Source organism: Plecotus auritus (genome assembly GCF_963455305.1).
Source record: "Plecotus auritus genome assembly, chromosome: 8".
Classification (NCBI taxonomy): Eukaryota; Metazoa; Chordata; class Mammalia; order Chiroptera; family Vespertilionidae; genus Plecotus; species Plecotus auritus.
Genome location: NC_137782.1, coordinates 148993843 through 149021035, shown reverse-complemented (window position 1 = coordinate 149021035; position 27193 = coordinate 148993843). Strand labels below are relative to the sequence as shown.

At 43.6% G+C, this 27193-nt stretch overlaps 3 protein-coding genes across 10 annotated transcripts in view; 2 read left to right on the top strand and 1 right to left on the bottom strand.

The window, feature by feature from the left end:
• Nucleotides 1-452: 452 nt before the first annotated feature.
• Nucleotides 453-1642, top strand: LOC308256024 (RNA-binding protein with serine-rich domain 1-like). The gene is given in 3 exon segments (XM_080683930.1): nucleotides 453-700; nucleotides 703-1247; nucleotides 1249-1642. Coding segments are annotated over 3 exon segments (915 nt in total). The 5' UTR covers nucleotides 453-522; the 3' UTR covers nucleotides 1441-1642.
• Nucleotides 1643-5157: 3515 nt separating this feature from the next.
• MSH6 (mutS homolog 6) lies at nucleotides 5158-25792 on the top strand. 5 transcript variants are annotated; one of them, XM_080683254.1, is made up of 11 exons: nucleotides 5162-5542; nucleotides 11943-12142; nucleotides 16002-16168; nucleotides 18614-20294; nucleotides 20709-21158; nucleotides 22816-23084; nucleotides 24246-24363; nucleotides 24614-24703; nucleotides 25044-25198; nucleotides 25298-25497; nucleotides 25620-25792. In XM_080683254.1, exons 1-11 carry the CDS (start codon nucleotides 5298-5300, stop codon nucleotides 25699-25701), a joined length of 3657 nt encoding a protein of 1218 aa, XP_080539380.1. In that variant the 5' UTR covers nucleotides 5162-5297; the 3' UTR covers nucleotides 25702-25792. The 5 variants fall into 5 exon arrangements, with proteins under 5 accessions (XP_080539377.1, XP_080539379.1, XP_080539380.1 ...); XM_080683251.1 differs by having other exon boundaries at nucleotides 5158-5542; nucleotides 18614-21158; XM_080683252.1 differs by having other exon boundaries at nucleotides 5222-5542; nucleotides 11963-12142; nucleotides 18614-21158.
• FBXO11 (F-box protein 11) overlaps nucleotides 25759-27193 on the bottom strand; it is a 91870-nt gene continuing 90435 nt past the window's right edge. For all 4 annotated transcript variants that reach the window (XM_080683257.1, XM_080683256.1, XM_080683258.1 and 1 more), the window contains exon 23: nucleotides 25759-27090. In XM_080683257.1, coding sequence (XP_080539383.1) covers nucleotides 26961-27090 — 130 coding nt within the window. In that variant the 3' untranslated portion in view covers nucleotides 25759-26960. The remainder of the gene's footprint in view (nucleotides 27091-27193) is intronic.

Below are 27193 nucleotides of genomic sequence, written 5' to 3'. Positions count from 1 at the left end.
TCATGCATTGGGCCTCTAGTTTGTTAGTAACAGGACTTCAGGAACAGCTTCACAGGATTTAAATCCCCACTCCATCACTTTCTAGCTGATCTTGGGCAAATGACTTGAGCCATCTGTGCCTTAGTTTCTTCAGTCATAAAATGGAGATATAGCCTGGCTGGTGTGGGTCAGTGGTTGAGCATTGACCTATGAACCAGGAGGTCACAGTTTGATTCCCTGTCAGGGCACATGTCTGGGTTACATGCTTGATCCCCAGTGTGGGGTGTGCAGGGGGCAGCTGATCAGTGATTCTCATCATTCCTCTCTGAAATCAATTAAAAAATGTATATTAAAAAAAAAAAAAAGGAGGCCGACCTCAGCGGCTGAGGAGAGCGGGACGAAGTCGCGGTGGCGGGAAGATGCTGCGCTTTGGCGTAAATTGCAATCGATTAGGGATCGGATCGTTTCTCTGACTCAAGTTAGAAGTGAGAGTTCAGATAAGTGAGGCCGCCATTGCTGCTTTGAACACCTCAGAAGGGGAGAATGGATTTATCAGGAGTGAAAAAGAAGAGCTTGCTAGGAGTCAAAGAAAATAATAAAAAGTCCAGCACTAGGGCTCCTTCTCCTGCCAAACGCAAAGACCGTTCTGATGAGAAGTCCAAGGATCGCTCTAAAGATAAAGGGGCCACTAAGGAGTCAAGTGAGAAGGATCGTGGCAGGGATAAACTCGAAAGAGGCGCAGCGCTTCCAGCGGTAGCAGCAGCACCAGGCCTCGGTCCAGCTCTACCTCCAGCTCTGGCTCCAGTACTAGCACTGGCTCAAGCAGTGGCTCTAGCTCTTCATCAGCATCAAGCCGCTCAGGAAGTTCCAGCACATCCCGAAGCTCCAGTTCCAGCAGCTCCTCCGGCTCTCCGAGTCCTTCTCGGCGCAGACATGATAACAGGCGGCGGTCCCGCTCCAAATCCAAACCACCCAAAAGAGATGAAAAGGAAAGGAAAAGGCGGAGCCCTTCCCCTAAACCCACCAAAGTACACATTGGTAGGCTCACCAGGAATGTGACCAAGGGTCACATCATGGAGATATTCTCTACCTATGGGAAAATTAAAATGATTGACATGCCTGTAGAAAGGATGCACCCCCATCTATCTAAAGGCTATGCATACGTGGAGTTTGAGAATCCAGATGAAGCGGAGAAGGCGCTGAAGCACATGGATGGAGGACAAATTGATGGCCAGGAAATCACCGCCACTGCTGTGCTGGCCCCCTGGCCCTAGGCCACCCCCCAGGCGATTCAGCCCTCTCAGGAGAATGCTACCACCACCTCCCATGTGGCGTCGGTCACCCCCACGAATGAGGAAAAGGTCACGCTCCCCGCGGCGCAGGTCCCCCGTGCGTCTGCGATCCCGCTCCCCCGGCCGCCGCCGCCACAGAAGCCGCTCCAGCTCCAATTCCTCCCGATAAGCAAGCCACCGAAGCTCTGCCCCAAAACTTATATCCCATCCAACTCAGTTCTGTCACTTTTCTAGCTGAAGGACAGTCAGTAGGAAACAAATCCTCACTCAGGGGCAGGCTTCCAAAGGAGCATTGAGACGTTTCCTCTGAAGGCCAAGTTTGGCTACAGAAGTGTTGTTGATTTGGGGTTGTGCCTATGAAGATGCTCTCCAGTTTCATGGCTATAAAGTTCCCACGTTTCCAGTCTCTGAGAGTCAGTTTAGTGGCAGAGTCAACAGGAACAGAGCAGGGTTCCAGGTGGCAGTGCCGCCCCGCCTGGGAGCACATGTTTCCATTCCATAGATGACCTAGGGCCTGTCTAGTAGCCTGAGGATCCTTCAGGAAAGGGCATGCTTTTGTGCAGCTGCTGTTCCTATTAACCTGGCTGTGCTCCCCTGCTTGAGTTCTGACCTCTAGAGAAACATCCCATGTTAGCTGCTGTAAATGGTTGTTTTCACATGTACTCATGTACATACATCCATATGGCACATCTCCTTTTTCTCTAAAATTGGTGAGCAAATTGAGAGCTCTGCAAGGTCATCACAGACCTTCTCCCCCTTCGTGGTGGTTTTTGGGGTTACCTTGACAATGTGTACATTTCTTTTTCAGCTATTATTGTACAGTCAGTACTATGAATTTTCTGTTTTGAATTTTTTTGTAACTTTGTAGCATTTTAGATAAAGTGTTTATACTTTGTTGTGTAGAGTAAAAGAATTGTGTTGAATAAATCTAGGATTAGAATGCAAAAAAAAAAAAAAAAAAAAAAAAGGAGATATAAAGTAGGTCCACAATCCCTTACCTATATAATTCAGAAACACCAAAACCTCTGAAAACCAAAAGTTTTGTGGCAAACCCCTTTGGTAGCAAACTTTGATGTTAGCTGACCTGAGGCCATTTATACCTATACTAGTGGCCTGGTGCATGAAATTTGTGCATGGGGGAGGGTGGTCCCTCAGCCCAGCCTGCACCCTCTCCAATCTGGGACCCCTCAGGGGATGTCCGACTGCCGGTTTAGTCCACAGGGATCTGGCCTAAACAGGCAGTCAGACATCCCTCTCACAATCCGGCCCCTCTGGCTCCTAACAGCTCACCTGCCTGCCTGCCTGATGGCCCCTAATCACGCTGCCTGCTGGCCTGCCCCCCTGTCGGCCTTCTTGCCCCCAACTGCCCCCCCACCAGCCTGCTCGCCCCCAACTGCCCCCCCTGCTGGCCTGCTCGCTCCCAACTGCCCTCCCCTCCCCACCTGGCCTGATCGCCCCTAACCGCCTCTGTCTCAGCCCTGCCACCATGGCTTTGTCTGGAAGGACGTCGGTCTAATTAGCATATTACCTTTTTATTAGTATAGATGGTTAAAAAGAAACAACCCTAGACAGTTGCTCAGTGGTTAGAGCGTTGAGGACCAGAAGGTCACGGGTTTGATTCCCAATCAAGGGCATGTAGGTACCTTGGTTGCAGGCTCAATCCTGGTCTAGTGGGAGCACGTGTGAGAGGCAACCAATCCATGTGAGAGTCTCACATGGGTATTTCTCTCTCTCTCTCTCTCTTCCCTTTCTCCCTCCTAGCTCCATTGGCTCGGTAGATAGAGCATCGGCCTGCAGACCAAAGGGTCCTGGGTTCCATTCCGGGCAAGGGCACGTACCTCAGTTGTACGCTCCTCCCCAGCTCTGGTCGGGGCTCATGCAGGAGGCAACCAATCAATGTGTTTCTCTCACATTGACATTTCTGTCTTTCCCTTTCTCTAAAAATCAATGGGAAAATATCCTTGGGTGAGGATTTAAAATAATAGCTCTAGCCAGTTTGTCTCAGTGGATAGAGTGCTGGCCTCTGGACTGAAGGGTCCCAGATTCGATTCCAGTCAAGGGCACATGCCTGGCTTGCAGGCTTGATCCCCAGTAGGGGTTGTGCAGGAGGCAGCCGATCCATGATTCTCTCTCATCATTGATGTTTGTTATCTCTCCCCCCCGTTTCCTCTCTGAAATCAATACAAATATATTAAAAAATAATAATAAATTAAAATTAAAAATAAAAAAATCAATGGAAAAAATTTCCTCGGGTGAGAATTAAAAAAAAAGAAAAAGAAAAGAAACAATAGGCCCAAAATGCAATCACTTGTGTTAAGCTCCACTTTGGCAAACCAAGGCTTACTGCTTAACAACCTAATTGCAATTTCAGTCTTCCCCAGGAATGTAATCTTAACAAAGCAGTCTGAAATTGCCTGGTCAGTAGAATGATGTGATCCTCCTAATAGACCCGATTGTCCCCCAAAGAAGATGAATAATCCTTTTTAATTTATGACATCCTTTTCTCCATTCCCTGGCTGTTAAAAACCTTTCCCTTTCTGTAGCTCTCTTGAGCTTTGTACTTGCTAGATGGAATGCTGCCCAATTTAGGAATCATTCAATAAAGCAAATGAAATCTTTAAAATTTACTGGGTTGAATTTTTAATATATTTTTTCCATTACCATTTATCCCCCCATACCCTTTTCCACCTCCACCAGTTCCCCTTCCCCCTCTCCCCTATCACCACACTAGGTTTAATTTTTGTTAAAAATATTTATCTCACTTAGTGTGGGTCAGCATGTTTTGCTGCAGAAATGTTTGATTTCAGGGCGTTGCCCAATCTCTCTGGGGGTGTCACATACCTATGCATGGAGGGGAGAGTACCTCTCAAATGTATCTGAAACAAACCTGATTTTATTATTTGCTTAGCAAAAAAACCAACCAAACAAAATAACGTGTGGCAGAGCACAGCTTCCCCTAACAAAGCAAAGAGGTGATTTTACATAGGCTTTTTTTTTTTTTTTTTTTTATAAAAATACAGCTGTTGCTGATTGCGTTTTCCTGAATTCTGGGTTCCATAGTTATTAACTTACAACTTGGGATTGTCAGTCTTCTAAATTCTTTCTCGAATTTGGAGGTTAGGAACTTTTTATTCACGCCCTGTTACTTTTCTAAAACCTGAAAAAAAATCTTGCATTCTGAGACACACATGGCCACAAGGTTCGGATAAAGGACTGTGGACCTGAAGTATTTAGCTCCTAGGTTGAGAGGATTATGTTCCCAGAAGAAAGCTAGCTGGCAGGTTTTATCATAAACACGTAAAGGACCTGCTACTTGGGATTCATTTAACAAATATTTACCAAGTGCCTACTATGTGCAAAGGTTTGCGAATACAACGTGAACAGATTTGATATATTGCTTACAAAAGTCTGAGTCTTATTTTCCGGTTCCAAGCGCAGGATTTTTCAATCAGGCGCTGGTTGGAAGGCATTTCCCTGCAAGGGTCTCTTTCCGGGCCCTTCGGTTTGCCCCCAAGACCTCACTCTTGCCTTCAGGCGGTGAGAACAGGAGGCACACGCGAGCCAGCCCCCAGCTCGCAGCCCCCACGACCATCGCTCTCCTGGCAGAGAGGAAAGGCTTTTCGCGACCCGTAGCCCCGTAGCTGCGCCCTGCTTCCGGCCGAGGTGTTCCAGTCCAGACCAGCCCCCCGCGTCTGCGCGCCAGGCTCAAGGCCGTTCCCATCTCGGGGGCTGGAGCGGGGATGGGGTCCGGGGTTGGGGGTGGGGGACACGCGGGTAACGGCGCACGGCGCAGCGCGCCGGCCCCTCCCCTCCCCACGTCGCCTTGAGGGGGCGAGGCGGGCGCGCGTCACCGTGACGCCACCCGCGCACACCGAGGCGCCAGCCGATTGGCGGCTGCGGCCAGAGTTCCTCCAGCGCAGCGCGCTCCTCCCTCCCAGATTTCCCGCCAGCAGGCGCCGCGCGGTTGATGCTGTCCCTCTGGTCGCTCGCTCCGATAAGAGCGGTTGGGCCTCGCCGTCTGTCGCCATGTCGCGACAGAGCACGCTGTACAGCTTCTTCCCCAAGTCTCCAGCGGGGCTGAGTAATGCCAACAAGGCCCCAGTCAAGGCCTCAGGTGAAGGCGCCGCCGCCGCTGCCACCGGGGCCTCCCCTTCCCCCAGCGAGGATGTGGCCTGGAGCGAGGTCGGGCCTGGGCGATCCGCGTCGCCGCCCGAGGCGAGGAACCTCAACGGAGGGCTGCGGAGGTCGACAACTCCTGCGGTTTCCTCCAGGTAGCGGGGTGGGGTTGGGGCCGAAGGCGGGGGCTCGGCAGCAAGACCACGGAGCTCAGGGAAGGGAGGCTCGCTTTGGGGACCTGGGGGGTGTGCGGCCCGGCCCTGGGCTCGGAGGAGGTGGGGCTGCTCACTCGGCTTGAAAGCACGTCGGGGCTGAGTTTGTAGCATTGGGAGTGTAGATTGTAAACAAGGTCGGAGGAAATGGGCTGCAGGAGGAAGAGGGGGAGGGGAGACGGCCGAGTTGGAAGGAAGAGGTTGGGGGTCTGGGTGGAGGAGAGCAGTGCTAGCTGCTCGAGATACGGGGAGAATGGAGAGATGGGAACACTGGGGGCTGATCCAAGAGGGGAGGAGCTTTGCATGTTCCTTTTTGGGGTGCATACCCAACACGAGGCCGGAGGTGGTGCTTGCCCGTGGCCGGGGAGGCGTGACGCAGAAAAAGGAGTGCCTGCGGGAGGGTGAACGCTAGCATTCTGGAGGGTGTGCGTGCGCGGCGTCCAGTTCCCCTTTAGAAACTGGGATAGTGAATTGGGGCTCCAGTAGACGTTCGGGGAACTCAACTTGATGTTTGGGTATGAGACTCCGATGCCAAGACGCTATGGGGGCGATGGACCCTCGGCCTGGTTTTTGAGTTTTTGTGTTGTGCGAGAGTTCGGAGTTGGGTGGACCTCTAGCTGAGAGCGTCGGAGGTGTGTCACACCGCAAAACCAGGGGGCCTGATTGGTCCCAGTGAGTTGTAGGGACTGGATTGGGGGAGCAGAAAGTGCTGGGATCCGCCTGGGTTATCCCGTAGGCAGGTAGCATGTACACCAAAACAAGTGAAAAATTGAGAATCTATTAATTAAAAAGCTTTTTAATCCTCACCTTAGGATATTTTGTAATTGTTTTACAGGAGGGAGGAAGCGAGCGAGGGAGGGAGGGAGGGAGGGAGGGAGAGAAACAAACATCTGTGTGAGAAAGAGAGACGCTGGCTGGTTGCCTCCTGCACGCACCCTAACCAGGGCGGGAGCGAATCTGCAACCCAGGTACCTGCCTGAGACCAGGAATCAAACCCTTGACCTTTGGGTGCGCAGGCAGATGTCTGACCACTGAACAACATTGGCGAGGGTGAGAATCTTTTTTTTTTTTTTTTTAAGATATATTTTTATTGATTTCAGAGAGGAAGGGAGAGATAGAAACATCAATGATGTGAGAGAATCATTGATAGGCTGCCTCCTGCCCGCCCCCTACTGGGGATCGAGCCCACAACCGGGACATGTGCCCTGACTGGGAATTGAACTGTGACCTCCTGGTTCATAGGTCGATGCTCAACCACTGGGACACACTGGCCGGGCTAATTTTTATTAATTTCATTTTCCCTCCATCACTATTTATCTCCCCTGTACTACCTTCTCCACCTCCAACCACCTGATAATCTATTTTGACACACGGGATGTATGGTCAAGTTGAAGAAAATGTTATTTTATAAAATAGTGCATTATTTGTTGACGGTTCTATGGGAGGATGGGATACCATAATTTTTTTGGAGTTGAGTGAGTCCGTAAATACTTGATCTGGCCCTGGGCAGCCATGTACCAACGGGATTGTAGGGGAAGCCTGCCTGGAAGTGTCCTGTTTTCTGGGCAGTTCAGTGCTATTCCAGGGTTTGGCTGCCCTTTTGTCAGAGTAGAGGGTGATATTTTGAAAAGCTCACATTTACTGTATCCCAGGTGTTGTTTTAGGCATAAAGTGTAATGGTAGCTATTTGAAAGTATGAAGAAACAGAGGTTCAGGGGATATAAAGTGTCAACATAAACATTCAAACCTGTAGATAATTCTTGTGAGTTTATTTGAGCCAAACTATCCACAATTGCCAGGAAGCAAAATCTCAACTGATTGAGATAATGCTCCAGAGAAGGGCAATTTTGCACCTTATTTTATACATTGCAATTAAGAGAAGCACATGGGTTACATGAAATCCATTGGTGAAAAATTAGGGAGATGGGAGAAAGCAAAGTGGGGAAACCTGGGTATGGATAAAAAGCAAAATGACAGACACCAACTTCTTTTACATAGGTAGGTATAGAATAGTTAACAGTCAACAATTAACTCAAGCCTGGCCGGTGTGGCTCAGTAGTTGAGTGTCGACCATGCAACAAGAGGTCATTGGTTAGATTCCCAGTGGATTTTGGGCTCCATCCCAAGCAGGGGATGTGCAGAAGGCAGCCAATCGATGATCATGTTTTTCTCATTGATGTTTCTCTCCCTCTCCCTTCCTTTCTCTCTAAAATCAATAAAAACATATTAAAAAACAGAAAAAACACACAGACAATTAACTCAATAACAATGAGGGTTTGTGGTCTCCACAGAATGGTGCCTGTGTTTTGATTGGTCTGGAAAAAGAAAATTACTTTGACATTCCAAAGATACGTTGTTATTGTAGATGAAAAAAACACACCCCACAATTGAAGACTCAGTTAAGCTAAAGATTGACCTTTATCGGGAAGATACAGGCCTAGGACATGACTATCCACCATAAACTGCTTTTAGTTAAAAAATTCTAATTTCAGATCATCCTTTGTGGTTACATGAGGTCTCTGAGTTTGCAAGACTGCCACACAGGCCTTCCCTGAGGTTAGCATATGGCCTTTTTTCCTCCATCAAAGAACTCCAAAATCCACGAGTTGATTAGTGGTTCTGAGTAGTTGATTTGAAATGTCCTCTAAGTTTTTGATGTTCTACAGCTTTTTCCATAGTCCAAGTATAATTATGGTGTTGACGTCATTTAAGCAACTCTTTTGAAAGTTTATATAGTTGTGTGAAGAGTAGCAGGATGTGCCTTCTCAGAATATGCATCTTTAGCATAAGAATTTTGACCTGATTATTTTTGAGAAATAGCAGACATAAGAAAAACTAGAAGTTACTCATCTGTACAGGAAATTTACATTTATAAAGGAAATCTCCATTTGTAAGGATATTCCCCTCTGTGTACCAGTAAGAAGGATGACTAAATTGTAAGACTGTTACTGGAGAAGGCACCGACTTAAATCTGCATAACAACCTTACCCTTGTTAACTGTTCTTTTCTTGGTAACCTTCCTTAATTAACTGCCTCTCCATCTTTCTTTTGTCTGTAACTGTAGGTGATATTAAGGTGGTGACTTGGGCTGTCCCTGGGAGTTACTGAGTTTTCCTTAGTATCTCCCATGAATACAGGAGGTCTTCATGTTAATAGTCTTTTGTTTGCCTTTCTCTTGTTGATCTTTTATTACAGAAGATTTCAGCCAAGAACTCAGAAGGGTAGAAGGGAAAAATATTTTTTCCTTCTCTACAAATGCACCCTCCTTAACAGACAGTTTACTTGAACATGACTAGATTATTCCTGCATCCATGTTAAACAGACACATTTATTGTATGGTTGTGCTTTATGTATTGTGTAGGGAGCATATGCTATTTTTTCTTCAAATTATAGGAAAGTTTATTTAGAAAGTTATAGAGATAGTAGAAGTGAGCCACCTGTGCTGCATAGGCAGAAGAAGGGCCCTTGAAGCTTAGAGAGAGAAAGGCAAGGGGAAGGAGAGGGTAAAGGGAAAGTTAGAAGAGAGGGAGAGCCTATTTGTTTTTTGAGGTCTGACCTCAAATGTTAGTAAGGACCTCAGGAGACCTTTAAAAGCATAAACAATGTAAAAGCATAGCATTATTTACACTTGACCTTCTACTATAGGGACCATTTCCACAGTATTTAAGAAAGATGGGTATTTGATACTAGATTTAAAAAAAATTGTTTTTTAAATATTGATTTTAGAGAGAAAGGGGAAAAAAACATGGATTTGTTGTTCCGCTTATTTATGCAATCATTGGTTGATTGTAGTATGTGACCTGACTGGGGATCCAACCCAAAACCTTGGTGTATTGGGATGATGATCTCACTGCTGAGCTACCTGGCCAGGGCAGCTTGTGCTTTTCTGTGTAATAGGCTTTGTGGTTAAGTGGCTCTCTGCCGAAGTGAAGGGAAAGCCTGTTTGACTGTGGGGAGGCCTGTAAACAAACCATTCCTCACAGTGATGCACAGTGATAAGGGTCTTTGTCTCATGTTAATTAATAGATATATTAGTAAGGAAGAAGCTATGATAAGAACTTTGAATTGTGCAGACAGAGCTTCCTGGTTGAAGATGACCCATGTGATTAGCTGGTGGCAATATTTATAAACTACTAGAGGCCCGGTGCACAAAATTTGTGCACGGGGAAGGGGGGGTGTTCCTCAGCCCAGCCTTCACCCTCTCCAATCTGGGACCCCTCGAGGGATGTCCAACTGCCCATTTAGGCCCGATCTTAGGATATCCCTCTCACAATCCAGGACTGCTGGCTCCCAACTGCTTGCCTGCCTGCCTTCCTGATTGCCCCTAACTGCTTCTGCCTGCCAGCCTGATCACCCCCTAACCACTCCCCTGCCAGCCTGATTGATGCCTAACTGCTCCCCTGCCAGCCTGTTTGACCCTAACTGCCCTCCCCTGCAGGCCTGGTCCCCCCCAACTGCTCTCCCCTGTAGGCCTGGTCCCCCCCAACTGCTCTCCCCTGCAAGCCTGGGTCCCTCCCAACTGCCTTTCCCTGCAGGCCTGGTCGCCCCCAACTTCCTTCCTCGGCTGGCTTGGTCACCCCTAACTGCCCTCCCCTGCAGGCTTGATCGCCCCCAACTGCCCTCCCTTGCAGGCCTGGTCCCTCCCAACTGCCCTCCCCTGCTGGCCATGTTGTGGTGGGCATCTTGTGTCCACATGGGGGCAGGATCTTTGACCACATGGGGGCAGCATCTTGTGTGTTGGAGTGATGGTCAATCTGCATATTACTCTTTTATTAGATAGGATAGAGGCCTGGTGCACGGGTTGGGGCCACCTGCTTTGCCCTGAAGGGCGTTCCAGATTAGGGTGGGGGTTCCCTTGGGGCATGAGGTGGCCTGGGCGAGGGGCCCGTGGTGGTTTGCAGGCCGGCCACGCCCCCTGGCTACCCAAGCGGAGGCCCTGGTATCTGGGGTTTATTTATCTTCTACAATTGAAACTTTGTAGCCTGGAGTGGAGCCAAGCCTTCTGCTTGCTCCGTGGCAGCAGCCAATTTTTGGGGGGATTTATGTATCGTCTATAATTGAAACTTTGTAGCCTTAAGCAGAGGCCTGAGCCAGCCAGGGTGTGCGGAAAGCTTGGCTTCCTCAATCACCGGGGGCAACCCTAGCCTCCTGCTCTTTCCAGCTCTGTGGCTGCCGCCATTTCTGTTTGAATTTATGTATCTTCTACCATTGAAACTTTGTAACCTTGAGTGGAGGCCTGGGCCTGCAAGGGCAGGTGGAAAGCTTGGCTTCCTCCATTGCCGGGGAAACCCAAGCCTCCCTCATGCTCTCTGTGGCTGCAGCCATCTTGGTTGGGTTTATTTGCATATTTGCTCTTGATTGGCTGGTGGGCGTGACTTGTGGGTGTGGCTTATGGGGCAATCAGGCTGGCAGGGGGTGCAGTTGGGGGTGAGCAGGCTGGCGGGGGGAGGGCCAGTTGGGAGCAAGCAGGCTGGCGGCGGGGGGCAGTTGGGGGTGATCATGCCAGCAGGGGCAGAGCAGTTAGGAGCGAGAAGGCCGGTGGGGGGCATTTGGGGGTGAGCAGGCCAGCATGTGTGGGGGGGCAGTTGGGGGTGATCATGCCGGTAAGGGGGGGCAGTTGGGGGCGAGAAGGCTGGTGGAGGGGGGGCATTTGGGGGCGAGCAGGCCGGCAGGCAGAGTGGTTAGGGGTGATCAGCAGGCAGGCAGGTGAGAAGTTAGGAGCCAGCAGTGCCGGATTGTGAGAGGGATGTTCGACTGCCCGTTTAGGCCCGATCCCTGTGGACTAAACCAGCAATCAGACATCCCCCCGAGGGGTCCCAGATTGGAGAGGGTGCAGGCTGCTGGGCTGAGGGACCCCCCTCCTCCATGCACAAATTTCGTGCACTGGGCCACTGGTAGTTAATATAATTAGCAGATTACATAGTGGGCAAGTTTGGTATTTTATTAATAAATACTGTGGCTGCTTCCTGACATATACCATATTGGAGTAAGTATAGGTATGATTTGTAATTTGGAGAGCAATATGTACATCGAGTCTATACCTTTTTCTTGTCATCAACATTCTACCAAAGATTCTGAGAAAGTTTTTCATCTTAATAGCAAAATTCATTATACTTATGTTTGGCTTATGTCTTCTGTATTATGATACTTGCTTATTGTTTAAAAAAATAACTTGATTATTTGATTTTGAAAAATCATTAAGTCTAGAATGTCTATACTTGAATGTTAATGCCAGAAGACTTCAGAGGAGTCTTAATACCTTCCTTGGAATTAATTATTCATGAACAATTTAATGAAATTTAACCAAATATTAACCAAGTTATGTATTTCCTTTTGGCAACAGTTCTTGTGACTTCTCACCAGGTGATTTGGTTTGGGCCAAGATGGAGGGTTATCCCTGGTGGCCTTGCCTGGTTTACAACCACCCTTTTGATGGAACATTCATCCGTGAGAAAGGGAAGTCCGCCCGAGTTCATGTACAGTTTTTTGATGACAGCCCAACAAGGGGATGGGTTAGCAGAAGGCTATTAAAGCCATATACAGGTAAGAGAGTCACTTTGAAGAGTGAGAGAGTGTGTGTGTGTATATAAGTATGAGAATGACAGAGCCCACACATGGGAAGTGTCAGCATCTCCCATACAGTGAATGAAGTTAAGTATATTTTACTAAAACGAGTTGTAGCAGTGGTGGGGCAAAGGTTTTAGCATGGGAAAAGGATTAAGATGCATCTGGTCTTCAACTAGTTGGTGTGTGGAATGGAATATTTGTGTTCTTTAAGTGACTTACAGCAATATCATCCCCCCCCTTTTAAATATATTATTGATTTCAGAGGGGGAAACATCAATGATGAGAATTATTTATTTTTTTAAAATATATTTTATTGATTTTTTTACAGAGAGGAAGGGAGAGGGATAGAGAGTTAGAAACATCGATGAGAGAGAAACATCGATCAGCTGCCTCTTGCATGCCCCCTACTGGGGATGTGCCCACAATAAAGGTACATGCCCTTGACCGGAATCGAACCTGGGACCCTTCCGTCCTCAGGCCGACGGTCTATCCACTGAGCCAAACCGGTCAGGGCAATGATGAGAATTACTAATGGGCTGCTTCCTGCACATCCCCTACTGCCCTGACTGGGGATAGAACTGTGATCTCCTGGTTCATAGGTCAGCACTCAACCACTGAGCCACACTGGCTGGGCATATCATGCCCTTAAAGGAAAGATGATATAATCGGATCTTAAGATTTGGACCAAAATATCAAATTCAGACATGAAAAGGGTAAATTAAACAATATCTTAAAGTATGAAAAAGAAAGGCAATGCAATCAGGATACATAGCATATAGATGAACGGCATTCTTTAGGACAAATGGAGATGTATGCTTACCTGGCCTTCAAAATCCTTACTTATGCCCTGGCTGGGTAGCTCAGTTGGTTAGACCAGTGGTTGGCAAACCGCGGCTTGCGAGCCACATGTGGCTCTTGGGCCACTTGAGTGTGGCTCTTCCACAAAATACCATGTGCGGGTGCGCACGTACAGTGCGATTGAAACTTCGTGGCCCATGCGCAGAAGTCGGTTTTTAGCTCTCAAAAGAAATTTCAATCGTTGTACTGTTGATATTTGGCTCTGTTGACTAATGAGTTTGCCGACCACTGGGTTAGACCATGGTCCTGATACACCAAAGTTGCTGGTTCGATCCCCGGTCAGGGCACATACAAGAAATAACCAATGAATGCATATATATGTGGAACAACAAATCAATGTCCCTCTCTCTCTCTCCCTCTCTCTCTCCCTCTCCCTCTCTCTCTCTCTCTTTCTCTCTCTCTCTCTCTCTCTCTCTCTTTCTCTCTCTTCCTCTCCCTCCCTCCCTCCCTCCCCTCTCCTTCCTTTCTTCCTCCACTTCCTCTGTCTCAATTAAAAAAAAAAAAAGGTTAAAAAAAATCCTCACCAGTGAGCACATCTGAGTTCACTTTTCATATCAAACTTCTGGAATTTGAACTTTCTCTTCTCAGGTCCAGCCATATTTCACAGGTACCAGCAGACTTACAGGTGTGTAGCTTCACTTGGGTTAGTTTTGTGCACCCTGTCAAATCTCTTGAATTATATAGTGCATGCATAGTATGATTGTGTAACACAGTGACTGTACACTCACGCATCGAACCTGAACAAGTGTTTATCCTCAGATTTTCCAAGTTAGGACTTTTTTTTTAAGAGAGAGGAAGGGAGAGAGACAGAGAAACATTGATGTGAGAGAGACATCAATCAGTTGCTTGCACATGCCCCAACCGGGGATTGAACCTGCAACCTGGGTATGTACCCCAATTGGGAATTGAACTCACCTTTGGTGTACGGGACGATACTCCAACCAACTGAATCATACTGGCTGTGGCCAGCCTAGGACATTTTTGAACTCATTGTTTTGGAATCAGAAGAGACAAAATTAAATAAGGCCCAACAATTTGGGCAGCTTGTGAGTTGCAAGACCATATCTTCCCTAACCAAGGACACTTGAGAGCAAATGGTTTGTTTGTACCCTCCTTTCTAACCAGAAAATACATAGCTTAAATCATCCTGGTTTGGGAAAATAGAGAACAAAGACTCAAGGCCATTTGTGTCAGCTAAACCCAAGGACAGATGAAGTTGGGGAATAAATAACAAAACCCCCATTAAAGCCAGAGAGATCTAAGATAAAGTAAAACAGTAAAATAGACCAAACTATTATCCAAAACACCCCAATATACTCATTTTGATGCATTAGCACATTAAAAATGCATCTGGAAAGCTGATGAATAGTCTACTGAAAGTCTTCCCTAAGATTTCTTGCCCTTGCCTGCAGAAAAAAAAAGAAAAAGATAAAAAGCCTTCAGGACAAAGACTCAATGTGGGCTCACACAAGAGCCCACCTGTGGCCCTTCCCAGGCATGAACTTTTTATTTCTAAGGGTCCCCATGAGACACGTAGCCAGGGGAGCAGTGGGCAGCGGCAGCTTGACTTGGGGCTCACCCCCTGATCCTGTCTTGAAGACCTCCTTTTCTCTGACTTTTTCCCAGTTAGCTAAAGCAGGAAATTTAGTCTGTTCCACTAATTTGCTGTACCATCTCGGTCAACAAGGTAATTTCTTAAAAAAAATTTTTTTAATTGACTTTTAGAGAAAGGAAGGGAGAGAGAAAGAAACATCAATGTCAGAGAGAAACAGCAATCAGTTGCCTCCCGAATGCACCTGAACCTGAAACCTTGGGTATATGCCCTGACCTGGAATCAAGCCTGCCATCTTTTGGTATATGGGAGACGATGCTCCAACCAACTGAGCCACAGTGGCCAAGGCCAAAGTAATTTATTTCTGATACTGTTTACTCACATAAAATGAGTGAGTTGGACCTTACGTTGAATGAGGTTTTTTCCAGGAGTAATTTTGAGATTCTAAACACAGCTTTGGCAAATGAATTTAGATAGGTGAGGGGTCAGTACAACTGCAATAGGCACATTGAGGAAAGTTGAGAGCCTCTCTACAAATGAATTTGATTGTTGCAATTTGTAGCTTTGGTTCAGCTTTTTAGAGAAATGGGAAACCAGCTTTATTTTAGGCAGCCCATAAAAGTTGCTAAATCCATGAAAATTTAGGATGTCCTATTAGTTTTGGTATACAGAAAGCGGTAAATAATGTGAAGTTTGGATCTCTTAAATTTAGATTCAGGTTTGTTTTTAAATTATAGTTATATTTGGGCAGAAGAAAACAGACATTTCTAGTTATGATTCTTAGAAAAGAACCAAGTAATTTTGTACCATTAACTTTTTTGCTCAGTTAATATTACAGCTTTAAAAATTAAAGTTTTTATTGATTTCAGAGAGGTAGGGAGAGGGAGAAGATGGAAACATCAATGATGAGAGAGAATCACTGATAGGCTGCCTCCTGCATGCCCCCACACTGCAACCTGGGCATGTGCCCTGATCGGGAATTGAAGCATGACCTCCTGGTTCATAGGTTGATGGTCAATCACTGAGCCATGCCGGCTGGGCAGGGTAAACTTATTTTTAATTATCATAACTTAATTTAACAGTGTGTGTAGTCTTTGCCTTCCTGAAGTAATTTTTTTTTTAAAAAGGGTCTCATAACAAATCCCTTTACATCTCATGCCTCACCTGAAGAGGTATATCTTACCTGTTTGTTTAGGCAATAGTCCCAGGTCATTAGAAGAGCGACTACGTGGTCCTGGGTGATACAAGTGCAAGGAAGTAAAATAGGTAATTTCAGTTTCACTGGTAGTTTTACCCTGAATAGTAAAAATAATGGTATAGTAAAAGTTATACTTGATTGTTGTTATTCTTGTTCATTTGGGTAGGTGGTGTAGGTTGAACCAATTATCTAGCCAACAATTCTTATTTATAAATATATATTTTTAGGTTCAAAATCAAAGGAAGCCCAGAAAGGAGGTCATTTTTACAGTGCAAAGCCTGAAATACTCAGAGCAATGCAGCGTGCAGATGAAGCCTTGAATAAAGATAAGATTAAGAGGCTTGAATTGGCAGTGTGTGATGAGCCCTCAGAACCAGAGGAGGAAGAAATGGAGGTGAGACATTGCAAACAGTTATTTCTGCTAGTAGAACGATGGAAAAGGGGTGGCATATTAAAGTGACATTCTCTTGTCTTACTTCTGCATATACTTTAGTACTCATGCACACATACTTCTATACTTTCCTGGATTGTAGGGTAAGTTAGATTACATAGTCTCTGCAGCCTAGCACCCCATTTTATTAATGTCCTCAAGCCTGCTGGAAGACACATGCTATAAGAGGTGGTAATAAGTAGAGAGCTAGGTCCGGTAAGGACATAGTGATAAAAATTGGTCATGGTGTCCGATAATAAGCTTAGGAAATTCGTTATCCATTTATATGCTCTAATACTTTTTGTTGTATAAGGATAGAGGTTGAGTAACCTTGAAGTACAACCTTGGTTTCAAATGATAATGGTCACTATTTGATGGAATTAAATCCTGTTAAGAAAATGAACAAGTGATTTGTTCATTTAAAACATTTTCTAATTTAGTAAATTAATGACGTATGTGTTTCAAAGAGATGCATCTATAAGCTTGATTTTTGTTTTATTCTGTTTTATAGATGAGGGAGTATGTGAGTTAACATAATGAGTATTTTAAGAGAAATGAAAGAAAAGTTTAATTTTGAGGTTGAGACCAGGGGTTCATAACATTAATCAGGTTTAGAACTGGATGGATAGTAACTACAGAGATCACATAGCCTTATGCATGTGATAGAGATCCGTAAGTAGATGTGCCTTGCCTAAGAAGATACTGTTGGTTTGTGGAAGATCAAGGGGCCTAGAATCAGTGTAGATTACTTATTGCTTTATTATACTAAAAAATATATAAAAGGGGCCCAGTTGGTTGGAGTGTCGTCCTGTACACCAGAAGATTGTGGGTTCAATTCTCAGTTGGTACATACCTAGGTAGTGTTTTTTTTTTCTTTTGTAAATATATTTTTATTGACTTCAGAGAGGGAGAGAGAGAAGTAACAATGATGAGAGAGAATCATTAATTGGCTGTCTCCTGCACGCTCCCTAGTGGGGATTGAGCCCACTACCTGGGCATGTGCTCTGACTGGGTATTGAACCATGATCTCCTGGTTCATAGGTTGATGCTCAATCACTGAGTAATACTGGCTGGCTAGGTTCTACGTTTGATTCCTGGTTGGGGTGTATAAGGGAGGCAAATTGATAGATGTTTCTCTCCCCCTTATCTGGATATATCCTTGGGTGAGGATTGAAAAAAAAAATTGGTATATAAAATGGTAAACAAACTACATAATACGTTTATCTGTAGAAGAGGTAACCCTGGAAGATAAACAGAGGGAGACTTTTAAAGATTTTATTTCTATAGCTATGACTAATGAATACATCAATTACTAGAAGCCCAATGCACGAAGATTCATGCAAGAATGGGCCTTCCTTCCCCTGGCTGCCGGCACTGCCTTCGCTCAGGCTGGAGCCACCTTTCTGCTTGGGCCTGGAGCTGCCTTTCCGCCTTCCGACGCTGCCCAGAGGCCCGGAGTGGCTGGGGTGGTGCGGAACACCTGCCTCACCGCCCTGCCGCCACACCCCCCCCCTTGCCCCCGCCGCCGCTGTGGCACCTGTGTATGCAAATTAACCTGCCATCTTTGTCATGTTAATTTGCATAGTCACTCCTGATTGGCTGGTGGGCATTGCGAAGGTATGGTCAATTAGCATGTTACTCTTTTATTAGGTAGATTGGCATTTGTGATATATATGGTCATGCTTCATCACTATTGTGTAGGATAGAACTGTCATGACAGAATTGCTTAATCTTGTAGTGTGATACCTGTTTTAATGTTAGGTAAAACAAATTGATATTCCTTGAGAAAGAGAATTGTTTCTCATTTTTTAAGGTTGGCTTTTGTGGAGAGTGGCTAGCATTTGGACAGGTTCAGGCCTCAGACTGATGAGAGGGCATGGTCCTCTTGTGGCAAAGTCACATATAAGTCCCAGCTTGGAGGGCAAAGCCCTGCCATCCCAGCACAGTTATAGCCAAAGGCTATGGTTGTAAGCTTGACCTTATGGTCCGACCCTGTGATCCTAGGTGGCTGAGGGATGTGGGCTGTGGGAGGTGCAGCAAGTGCTGCCAAAACAAAGTTTTTTATGAGTTCAGAGAAGTGCAACAATAGGAAAGAAGAACATTGTAAACATCTTGACCACTCCCTTGTTTTGCTTTGTGTGATCTGACTATAAAATGCTTACAGGCTTGTGTCACTGTTTCCTCATCCAGGCACAGTGATCCACCTGGCCCCAACTATATTCTCTTGTCTGTTTTCTTTAATCCTTCACTGCCCCCCTCTCAGGTTCACCACTGACCATGCTGGATGTGGTTCATGTGGCGCCTGGCTTTGCCACAGGTTTTTCTCTTGGTATATGAGAGGTATTCACAGCAGTATTGTACTTTTCCAATTATTGCTTTGTTTTTACATGCTCTTTCCTTGCCTGCCAGGTAGGTGCAACTTATGCATCAGATAAGAATGAAGAAGATAATGAAATTGAGAGCGAAGAGGAAGTGCAGCCTAAGGTGCAAGGATCTAGGCGAAGTAGCCGCCAAATTAAAAAACGGAGAGTCATATCAGACTCTGAGAGCGACATCGGTGGCTCCGATGTGGAATTCAAGCCAGATGCTAAGGAGGAAGGAAGCAGTGATGAAATAAGCAGTGGAGTGGGGGATAGTGACAGCGAAGGCCTGCATAGCTTTGTCAAAGTTGCTCCAAAGCGGAAGAGAATGGTGACTGGAAACTGCTCTCTCAAAAGGAAAACTTCAAGGAAGGAAATGCCCCCTGTCAGTAAACGAGCAACTGGCATTTCCTCAGAAACCAGGAATACCTTGTGTGCTTTCTCTGCCCCTCAAAATTCTGAATCCCCAGCCCACATTAGTGGAAAATGTGATGATAGTAGTCGCCCAGCTGTTTGGTATCATGAAACTTTAGAGTGGCTTAAGGAGGAAAAGAGAAGAGATGTGTACAGGAGGCGACCCGATCATCCAGATTTTGATGCATCTACACTCTACGTTCCTGAGGATTTCCTTAATTCCTGTACTCCCGGGATGAAGAAGTGGTGGCAGATTAAGTCTCAGAACTTTGATCTTGTCATATTTTATAAGGTGGGGAAGTTTTATGAGCTGTACCACATGGATGCTCTTACTGGAGTCAGTGAACTAGGGCTGGTATTCATGAAAGGCAACTGGGCCCATTCTGGTTTCCCTGAAATTGCATTTGGCCGATACTCAGATTCTCTGGTTCAGAAGGGCTATAAAGTAGCACGGGTGGAACAGACTGAGACCCCAGAAATGATGGAGGCAAGATGCCGAAAGATGGCACACATATCTAAGCATGATAGAGTGGTGAGAAGGGAGATTTGTAGGATCATTACTAAGGGTACACAGACATACAGTGTGCTGGAAGGTGACCCCTCTGAGAACTACAGTAAGTATCTTCTTAGCCTTAAAGAAAAAGAGGAAGATACTTCTGGCCACACTCGAGTATATGGTGTATGCTTTGTTGATGCCTCACTGGGAAAGTTTTTCATAGGTCAGTTTTCAGATGATCGCCATTGCTCAAGGTTTAGGACTCTCGTGGCACATTATCCTCCAGTACAAGTCTTGTTTGAGAGAGGAAATCTCTCAACAGAAACCAAGATGATTCTGAAGGGTTCATTGTCCTCTTCTCTTCAGGAAGGTCTGATACCAGGCTCCCAGTTTTGGGATGCAGCCAAAACTTTGAGAACTCTTCTTGAAGAAGGATATTTTAAAGAAAAGTTAAATGAGGACAGTGGGGTGGTGTTACCCCCTGTGCTTAAAGGTATGACTTCAGAGTCTGATTCTATTGGGTTGACACCAGGAGAAAAGAGTGAATTGGCCCTCTCTGCTCTAGGTGGCTGTGTCTTCTACCTCAAAAAATGCCTTATTGATCAGGAGCTTTTATCAATGGCTAATTTTGAAGAATATATTCCCTTGGATTCTGACATGGTCAGTGCTACAAGACCTGGTGCTGTTTTTTCTAAAGCCAATCAACGAATGGTGCTAGATTCTGTGACATTAAACAACTTGGAGATTTTTCTGAATGGAACAAATGGTTCTACCGAAGGTACCCTACTAGAGAAGATTGATACTTGCCATACTCCTTTTGGTAAGCGGCTTCTAAAGCAGTGGCTGTGTGCCCCACTGTGTAACCCTTTTGCTATCAATGATCGTTTAGATGCTATTGAAGACCTAATGTTTGTGCCTGACAAAATCACTGAGGTTGTAGATCTTTTAAAGAAGCTTCCAGACCTTGAGAGGCTATTGAGTAAAATTCATAATGTTGGGTCTCCCTTGAAGAGCCAGAACCACCCAGATAGCAGGGCTATAATGTATGAAGAAACTACATACAGCAAAAAAAAGATTATTGATTTCCTTTCTGCTCTGGAAGGATTCAAAGTAATATGTAAAATTATAGGGACTATGGAAGAAGTCATTGATGACTTTAAGTCTAAAATTCTTAAGCAGGTCATTACTCTGCAGACGAAAAATGCTGAAGGTCATTTTCCCGATTTAACTGTAGAACTGAACCGATGGGATACAGCCTTTGACCATGAAAAGGCTAGAAAGACTGGAGTGATTACTCCCAAAGTAGGATTTGACTCTGATTATGACCAAGCTCTTGCTGACATAAAAGAAAATGAGCAGAGCCTCTTGGAATACTTGGAGAAACAGCGCAGTCGAATTGGCTGTAGAACTATCGTCTATTGGGGAATTGGTAGGAACCGTTACCAGTTGGAAATTCCTGAGAATTTCATCACTCATAATTTGCCAGAAGAATATGAGTTGAAATCCACCAAGAAGGGCTGTAAACGATACTGGACCAAAACTATTGAGAAGAAGTTGGCTAATCTGATAAATGCGGAAGAACGGAGAGACGTATCATTGAAGGACTGCATGCGACGACTATTCTATAACTTTGATAAAAATTACAAGAATTGGCAGGCTGCTGTAGAATGCATCGCAGTGTTGGGTAAGATTTTCAACAAGCTTGCTTTCTAAGGCTTTGGTTAGTAAAGTCCTGTGTTCCAGTTGTGCATTAAAATTTTTAAGTCCATTGGAGAGTCCCCATTGATGCATATCCCTAAAACACAGTAAGGTTATTTATATTTTGACAACTATAAAATATACTTGCCTCCTCACTAGACAAAATGAGTAGGTTGGCCATAGTCATGTAAGTTGGTCACTGGAAACTTAATAGTAGCCTTCTGGCCTTCAGTCTTAAAAAGTTTTTTTTGTGTGTGTGTGTGTGTTAATCCTCATCTGAGGATATTTTTCCACTGATTTTTAGAGAGAATGGGAGGGAGGGAGAGAGGGAGGGACAGAGGGAGGGACGGAAGGAAACAGATTTGAGAGAGACACATTGATTGGTTGGCTACCACACATGCCCTGACTGGGAATCGGAACCCAGGCCATTCTGGTGCACAGGCCAAAGCTCTAACCCTTGAGCAACACTGGCCAGGGTTGAGACAATTTACATTGAATTTTTAGTTTTTCATGAATACCGTTTTTAATCTATTTTTTGTTGTGTTAATTTAAAACTATCCCTTAACCCAGGGGTCCACAAACTACGGCCCGCAGGCCATATGCGGCCCGCTGAGGTCCCGCTGGGTGCAGCTGCCTGTCCTGCTTAGCAGCCGACTTGTCCCAGGCCCGCAGTGCGCATAGGAATTTGTTTATAATTTTTTTTTTTAAACTATAGTCCAGCCCTCCAGCGGTCTAAGGGACAGTGAACTGGCCCCCTGTTTAAAAACTTTGAGGACCCCTGCTTAACCCATCACGTAATTTTTTTCATGACTTTTGCATTTTTTGTATTTCAATGAATCCTGACGTGCCTTTTCAAAAGATTTTAATCTTCCCTTTTTCTTAGCCTGAATTGTCACTTTCTTTCCTACAGTTGATTTCTAAAAGCACTAATACATGTATTTGTAATTTTGTAATCTTTTAGCTTCATAAAATTTTCTTTGTATTTCATGGCCAACTTATTTGGAGCCCTACTGTTTTAGTTTAGGGTTTTTTTTGTGTGTGTTGTGATCTGAACCCAACTGTCAGGAATAGAATAGTATATTTTTGTATTTTGTGTGCCACATTTTTTCCTTAAGCCAATACAGTTTCAAAGTTTGGTGGATATATTAAAATCCTTCCTTTCCCTAGCCGGTGTGGTTCAGCTGGTTGCAGTGTTGTCCTGTGCACTGAAGGATCATGGATGGGAGGCAATCTATTAATGTTTCTCTTTTTCTCCCTCTCCCTTCCTCTCTTTAAAATCAACTGAAAGAAAAATCCTCCCTCAGCACAGGTGTTCAAAATTGGTGAATTAATTTTCCTCTTACAATTGTACCTATGTCAGAATGTTCTGCTTCTCCCCAAAAGTGATAATTTCGCTTCAGAATTATAAAGTCCATAATGAAACCACATACTGTAACACTTAGGCTAATGACTCATGGACAGTTAATGAAAGCACTGTATTGTGCAGTTAGTGATGTCACTACTGTTTGTCTAAACTGGAAGGAAGTAGAACACACCACCCTCACTGAAAAAGCATTTTTGGAAGACATTTTATAGAAGTTGGCTCTCTGATTATCAAGAAACCTCAAAAATGATGAACCTCACTCTGACTCTTTCTTTAACAGATGTCTTATTGTGCTTGGCTAACTATAGTCGAGGGGGTGATGGTCCTATGTGTCGTCCAGTAGTTCTGTTACCAAAAGAAGACACTCCTGTCTTCTTAGACCTTAAAGGGTCCCGCCATCCCTGCATTACGAAGACTTTTTTTGGAGATGACTTTATTCCTAATGACATTCTAATAGGCTGTGAGGAGAAAGAGGAAGAAAATGGCAAAGCTTCTTGTGTGCTTGTTACTGGACCTAACATGGGAGGCAAGTCTACACTCATGAGACAGGTAAACTGACTTCAGGTTTTGCTACAGAAAGTTACTTGTAACAGTTTAAGAATGAATGTATTACATATTTAGGCCATCCTTTTCCAAATAGCACATGAATTACATAGTATTCAATCAGTGACTTAAGGAATCAAAGGGAAACTCATTTTGTTACAAAATTGAGAATTGTCTTTTTCTCATGAATCACATATCGCTATCTGCCTGATGTTAAGGGAAGAATATATTAAAAAGGCAAGGGAGATTTTAGGTCATGATTTCTTTATAAGATTTTTGATTTGAATTAATTTCCCCTGAAGGTTAGATGCATATAATGAATGAAAATTATGCAAATGTTTCAGGAAAGCCCTTCAATTAGACTTACAGGAATTCTTACAAAAGAACCACGACAGACTTATTCAGATAGAAAACCAAATAAAATTTGTGACCTAGTAACTGTTGGAAACTGCTTTTAGGGGAGACAAATATATTTTTGTCTTTATACCCGGGATTGGCCTATGTGATAATTTACATTTTTAATGGGTTGTAGAAAAAATGAATATGTAAACAAAGACACTGAGCCCTTGACAGAAATGTTTGTGGACCCTCCTGCTCTTCTGTACTATATTATACTTAACGTTCACCAGATTTGCTAACTAGAGAGAGACATACAGTGTTGTATAGTGATTTTCAACCTTAAAAAAATGTGGACAATTTGCATACCCATGCTAATATATTGTTTTGATTTTAGTGTCTGTTGCCAAAACACTTTATTTTTAATAAAAATAATCAAGTCACAAGAGTTGAACCAAAATGTACAGGGAGGATTCCATCATCTGAAATGAATTCATTTGGTTTGGAATTGGTTCTAGGCGTCGGTATTTTAAAGAGCTCCCAAATGATTCTATCGTATAGCCAGAGTTGAGACTCAACTAGTGTTGTGGGTTGATATACAAAAGCTCTGAGATTTTAAAGTTAGGCCCCTAAAGCCTTTTGCCCTCTAAGCGGCACTTTTCCTACTTAGGATTTTGAAGATTTTTCTTTTTTTATAGTGTTGGACTCTTCCTACATGTTTCTTAGGAAAGATTGTTTAGTTTGGCTTATTGTCTGTTTCTCTATATGCCTATCTATCTTATGATATTCTTTAAACCAGTTATAAAATACCTTTTCCTCCCTCATTCACAGGCTGGCCTATTAGCTGTAATTGCCCAGATGGGTTGTTATGTACCTGCTGAAGTGTGTAGGCTTACACCAATTGATAGAGTGTTTACTAGACTTGGTGCCTCAGACAGAATAATGTCAGGTGAGGTTTTTTTTTTGTTTTTTTTTTATTCTGTATAAGGCTTTGTTATTTGATGTTTTATTTTATATTTTTTGGTGTTATGTGAAGCAGAATGCTTTCAGGCTATTCAATTAGTAAATTGCTCTAATTTCTTGAGATTTACCTGGACAGCTCATGATAACATTCGAATAATATGAATCTAAAAGATGAATTACTGTTGCAGTAGGATTCTTAAAATGATCACCCATTTGTGACTTTTTTCCCCCCCAAGGTGAAAGTACATTTTTTGTTGAATTGAGTGAAACTGCCAGTATACTTACACATGCAACAGCACATTCTCTGGTGCTGGTGGATGAATTAGGTAAGACATTAAAATTTCCATTTGAAGGCTATCTTTAAAACAAATTATTTTTAAAAAGAGTATTAATGGACTCACCTTTGTACCATAGACCCACAACTGAAGATGAGATATCCCTCAAGTCTGATAAATTTCTTAATCCTATCCAAATTTAGTTGCTGTAATACGGGGATAATGAGGCTATTTAAGGAGAACAGGAAGTTTCTGAAGACCTGTGATACTTGAGCAGTATCACTCCAAGGGCTAAGCTACCTATTTGGCTAAACAGGGCCTAAATACGAAAACTATCCTGATTTTTTTTTTTGGCATTACTTTGTAATTTATGCTTATTTTACTTTCACAGGAAGAGGTACTGCAACGTTTGATGGGACAGCGATAGCAAGTGCAGTTGTTAAAGAACTTGCTGAGAATATAAAGTGTCGTACATTGTTTTCTACCCACTATCATTCATTAGTTGAAGATTATTCTCAAAACGTTGCAGTGCGCTTAGGACACATGGTATGTGCAAACTGCTTATTCAGAAGTTGATTAGGTTTCTGAGAATCCAATTGGATACTTCCATTGCTAGCATGTGAATGTAATATTTCTCATTTTTAGGCATGCATGGTAGAAAATGAATGTGAAGATCCAAGTCAAGAGACTATTACCTTCCTTTATAAATTCATTAAGGGAGCTTGTCCTAAAAGCTATGGCTTTAATGCAGCAAGGCTTGCTAATCTTCCAGAGGAGGTTATTCAAAAGGGACATAGAAAAGCAAGAGAATTTGAGAAGACGACTCATTCACTGAGATTATTTCGGTAATTATAATTGGATATAATTTTGCCATGCAGCTGACCTTATTAAAACAAAGAGGGATATGGGTGATGCCGTGTGGAAAATGTGAACTAAACCCCCCCCCCCTTTTTTTTTTAATTTTAAGGGAAGTTTGCCTGGCTAGTGAAAGGTCAACTATAGATGCTGAAGCTGTCCATAAGTTGCTGACTTTGATTGAGGAATTATAGACTACATCAGAAGCTTTGAGTTGGCTTTTTTGACAAAGGTGGTAAATTCAGACAACATTATGATCTAATAAACTTTATTTTTTAAAAATGACCATTTTTCCATTTTCTTTCTAGGAAATTAAACCCTTTTAATTCTTACCTACCTTCTACATAATGGTTATTGAATACTTCACAATATATTAAGTCTAGATGTTATGGTACATGCATACACTTTCAGGCTGTTTATACCCACTGTCACCAATACACATAAATGGGGGAGGGAAGCTATGAAACTGTATAGGGCTGTATATATACTTGTCTCAGCTTAATGCAGGAAATTGTTTTAATTTCCAGCCGTTTGTCTAAACTGTTCAAAAAGAAAAAAAAACTATGAACAGAGTTCAAATACAGGACTGTTTTGAAGAGACTTTCTAAAGTGTACTTTAAAACATAGTAGTTTTTACCTTTCACAAAACTGAGTTACAAGAATACTTTTGTTTTACAGTGCATCCCTTCCTAGGAAGTCTCATTAAAACACTCACTTTTCTAGGGGTGATTTTGAATGCTGCACAGGGAAGGGAAGGAAATAATAGTCTTAACTTTTCTTAAAGGATACCAGAAACATTGCTGGATATAATTTAAGATTAGTGTTTTCTCTTTCATAGAAAGAACGTACATACTGGGACATGAGTACAGTTACAGCAAGTCTAGGTGTGCTAACAAAACAGGGCACATTCAAGTACAATAAGATTTTGCTTGAAATTAAAAAACAAACTACATGAGATTAAAGCATTAAAATCATATTTCTCAATCTGAATACATGTTAAAAAAAAATCAAAAGTAACGCAGAAGTGCTAGCTCACATTTTTTACCATATTACAAAAAGCAATTGGTACCCATGTCCATAAAGGCAGCAACAAAGCTGCTTGTCTATTGAAGAGAGTACTACTGCAAATTGGACTGCATTCAATGCTAGTTGTAAAAACACCAGCTTTTTTTCAGAAGTTGGTATCTGTACAAAATTGCAGTTTTTTTTTTTTTTTTTCACTTCTGTCCCTTCAAATGTCTTTACACAGTAATGCTAAAACACCCAGCTTTGAGATCCTGAGTCAATATATTGCCACTTTCTTTTTGGTAGCTTGAGCTTCATAGTGTCAACTGACCTCATGTATCCATTTTTAATACAGTCTCTTCCTGTAGCATGGGCAAGTACTAAATCTTCTTCCAAAAATGTTTTAAGTTATGTTAGAATGGCAGAACTTTTTCTTTAAGGAAGGAATTCAGTTGTGCTGCAATGTATTAGATTCTATAGGTGGAGCAGAGTCATATAGTGTATCTGTATCATGTGTAGGCTCACCAGCTAATGTACAAGGATTAGACAGTGTTCCAGCACCACAGTCACAGAAAAACCTAAAGCAAAATGAAAACCAAAAAATTAGGAAGGGGGGATAATTGGGTAACAGAATAGGCAAGAGGGGGAGGGGGGGCATAATTGGGTGATAAGAACAGGCAA

What these genes read in the sequence shown, in the direction of transcription:
- MSH6 (XM_080683251.1), top strand. Translation starts at nt 5,298, where the DNA reads ATGTCGCGACAGAGCACGCTGTACAGCTTCTTCCCCAAGTCTCCAGCG. An exon ending in CAGAGGAGGAAGAAATGGAG is followed by an intron (nt 16,169 to 18,613) that starts GTGAGACATTGC and finishes CTTGCCTGCCAG; the next exon opens with GTAGGTGCAACTTATGCATC. An exon ending in CTCAGACAGAATAATGTCAG is followed by an intron (nt 24,364 to 24,613) that starts GTGAGGTTTTTT and finishes TTCCCCCCCAAG; the next exon opens with GTGAAAGTACATTTTTTGTT.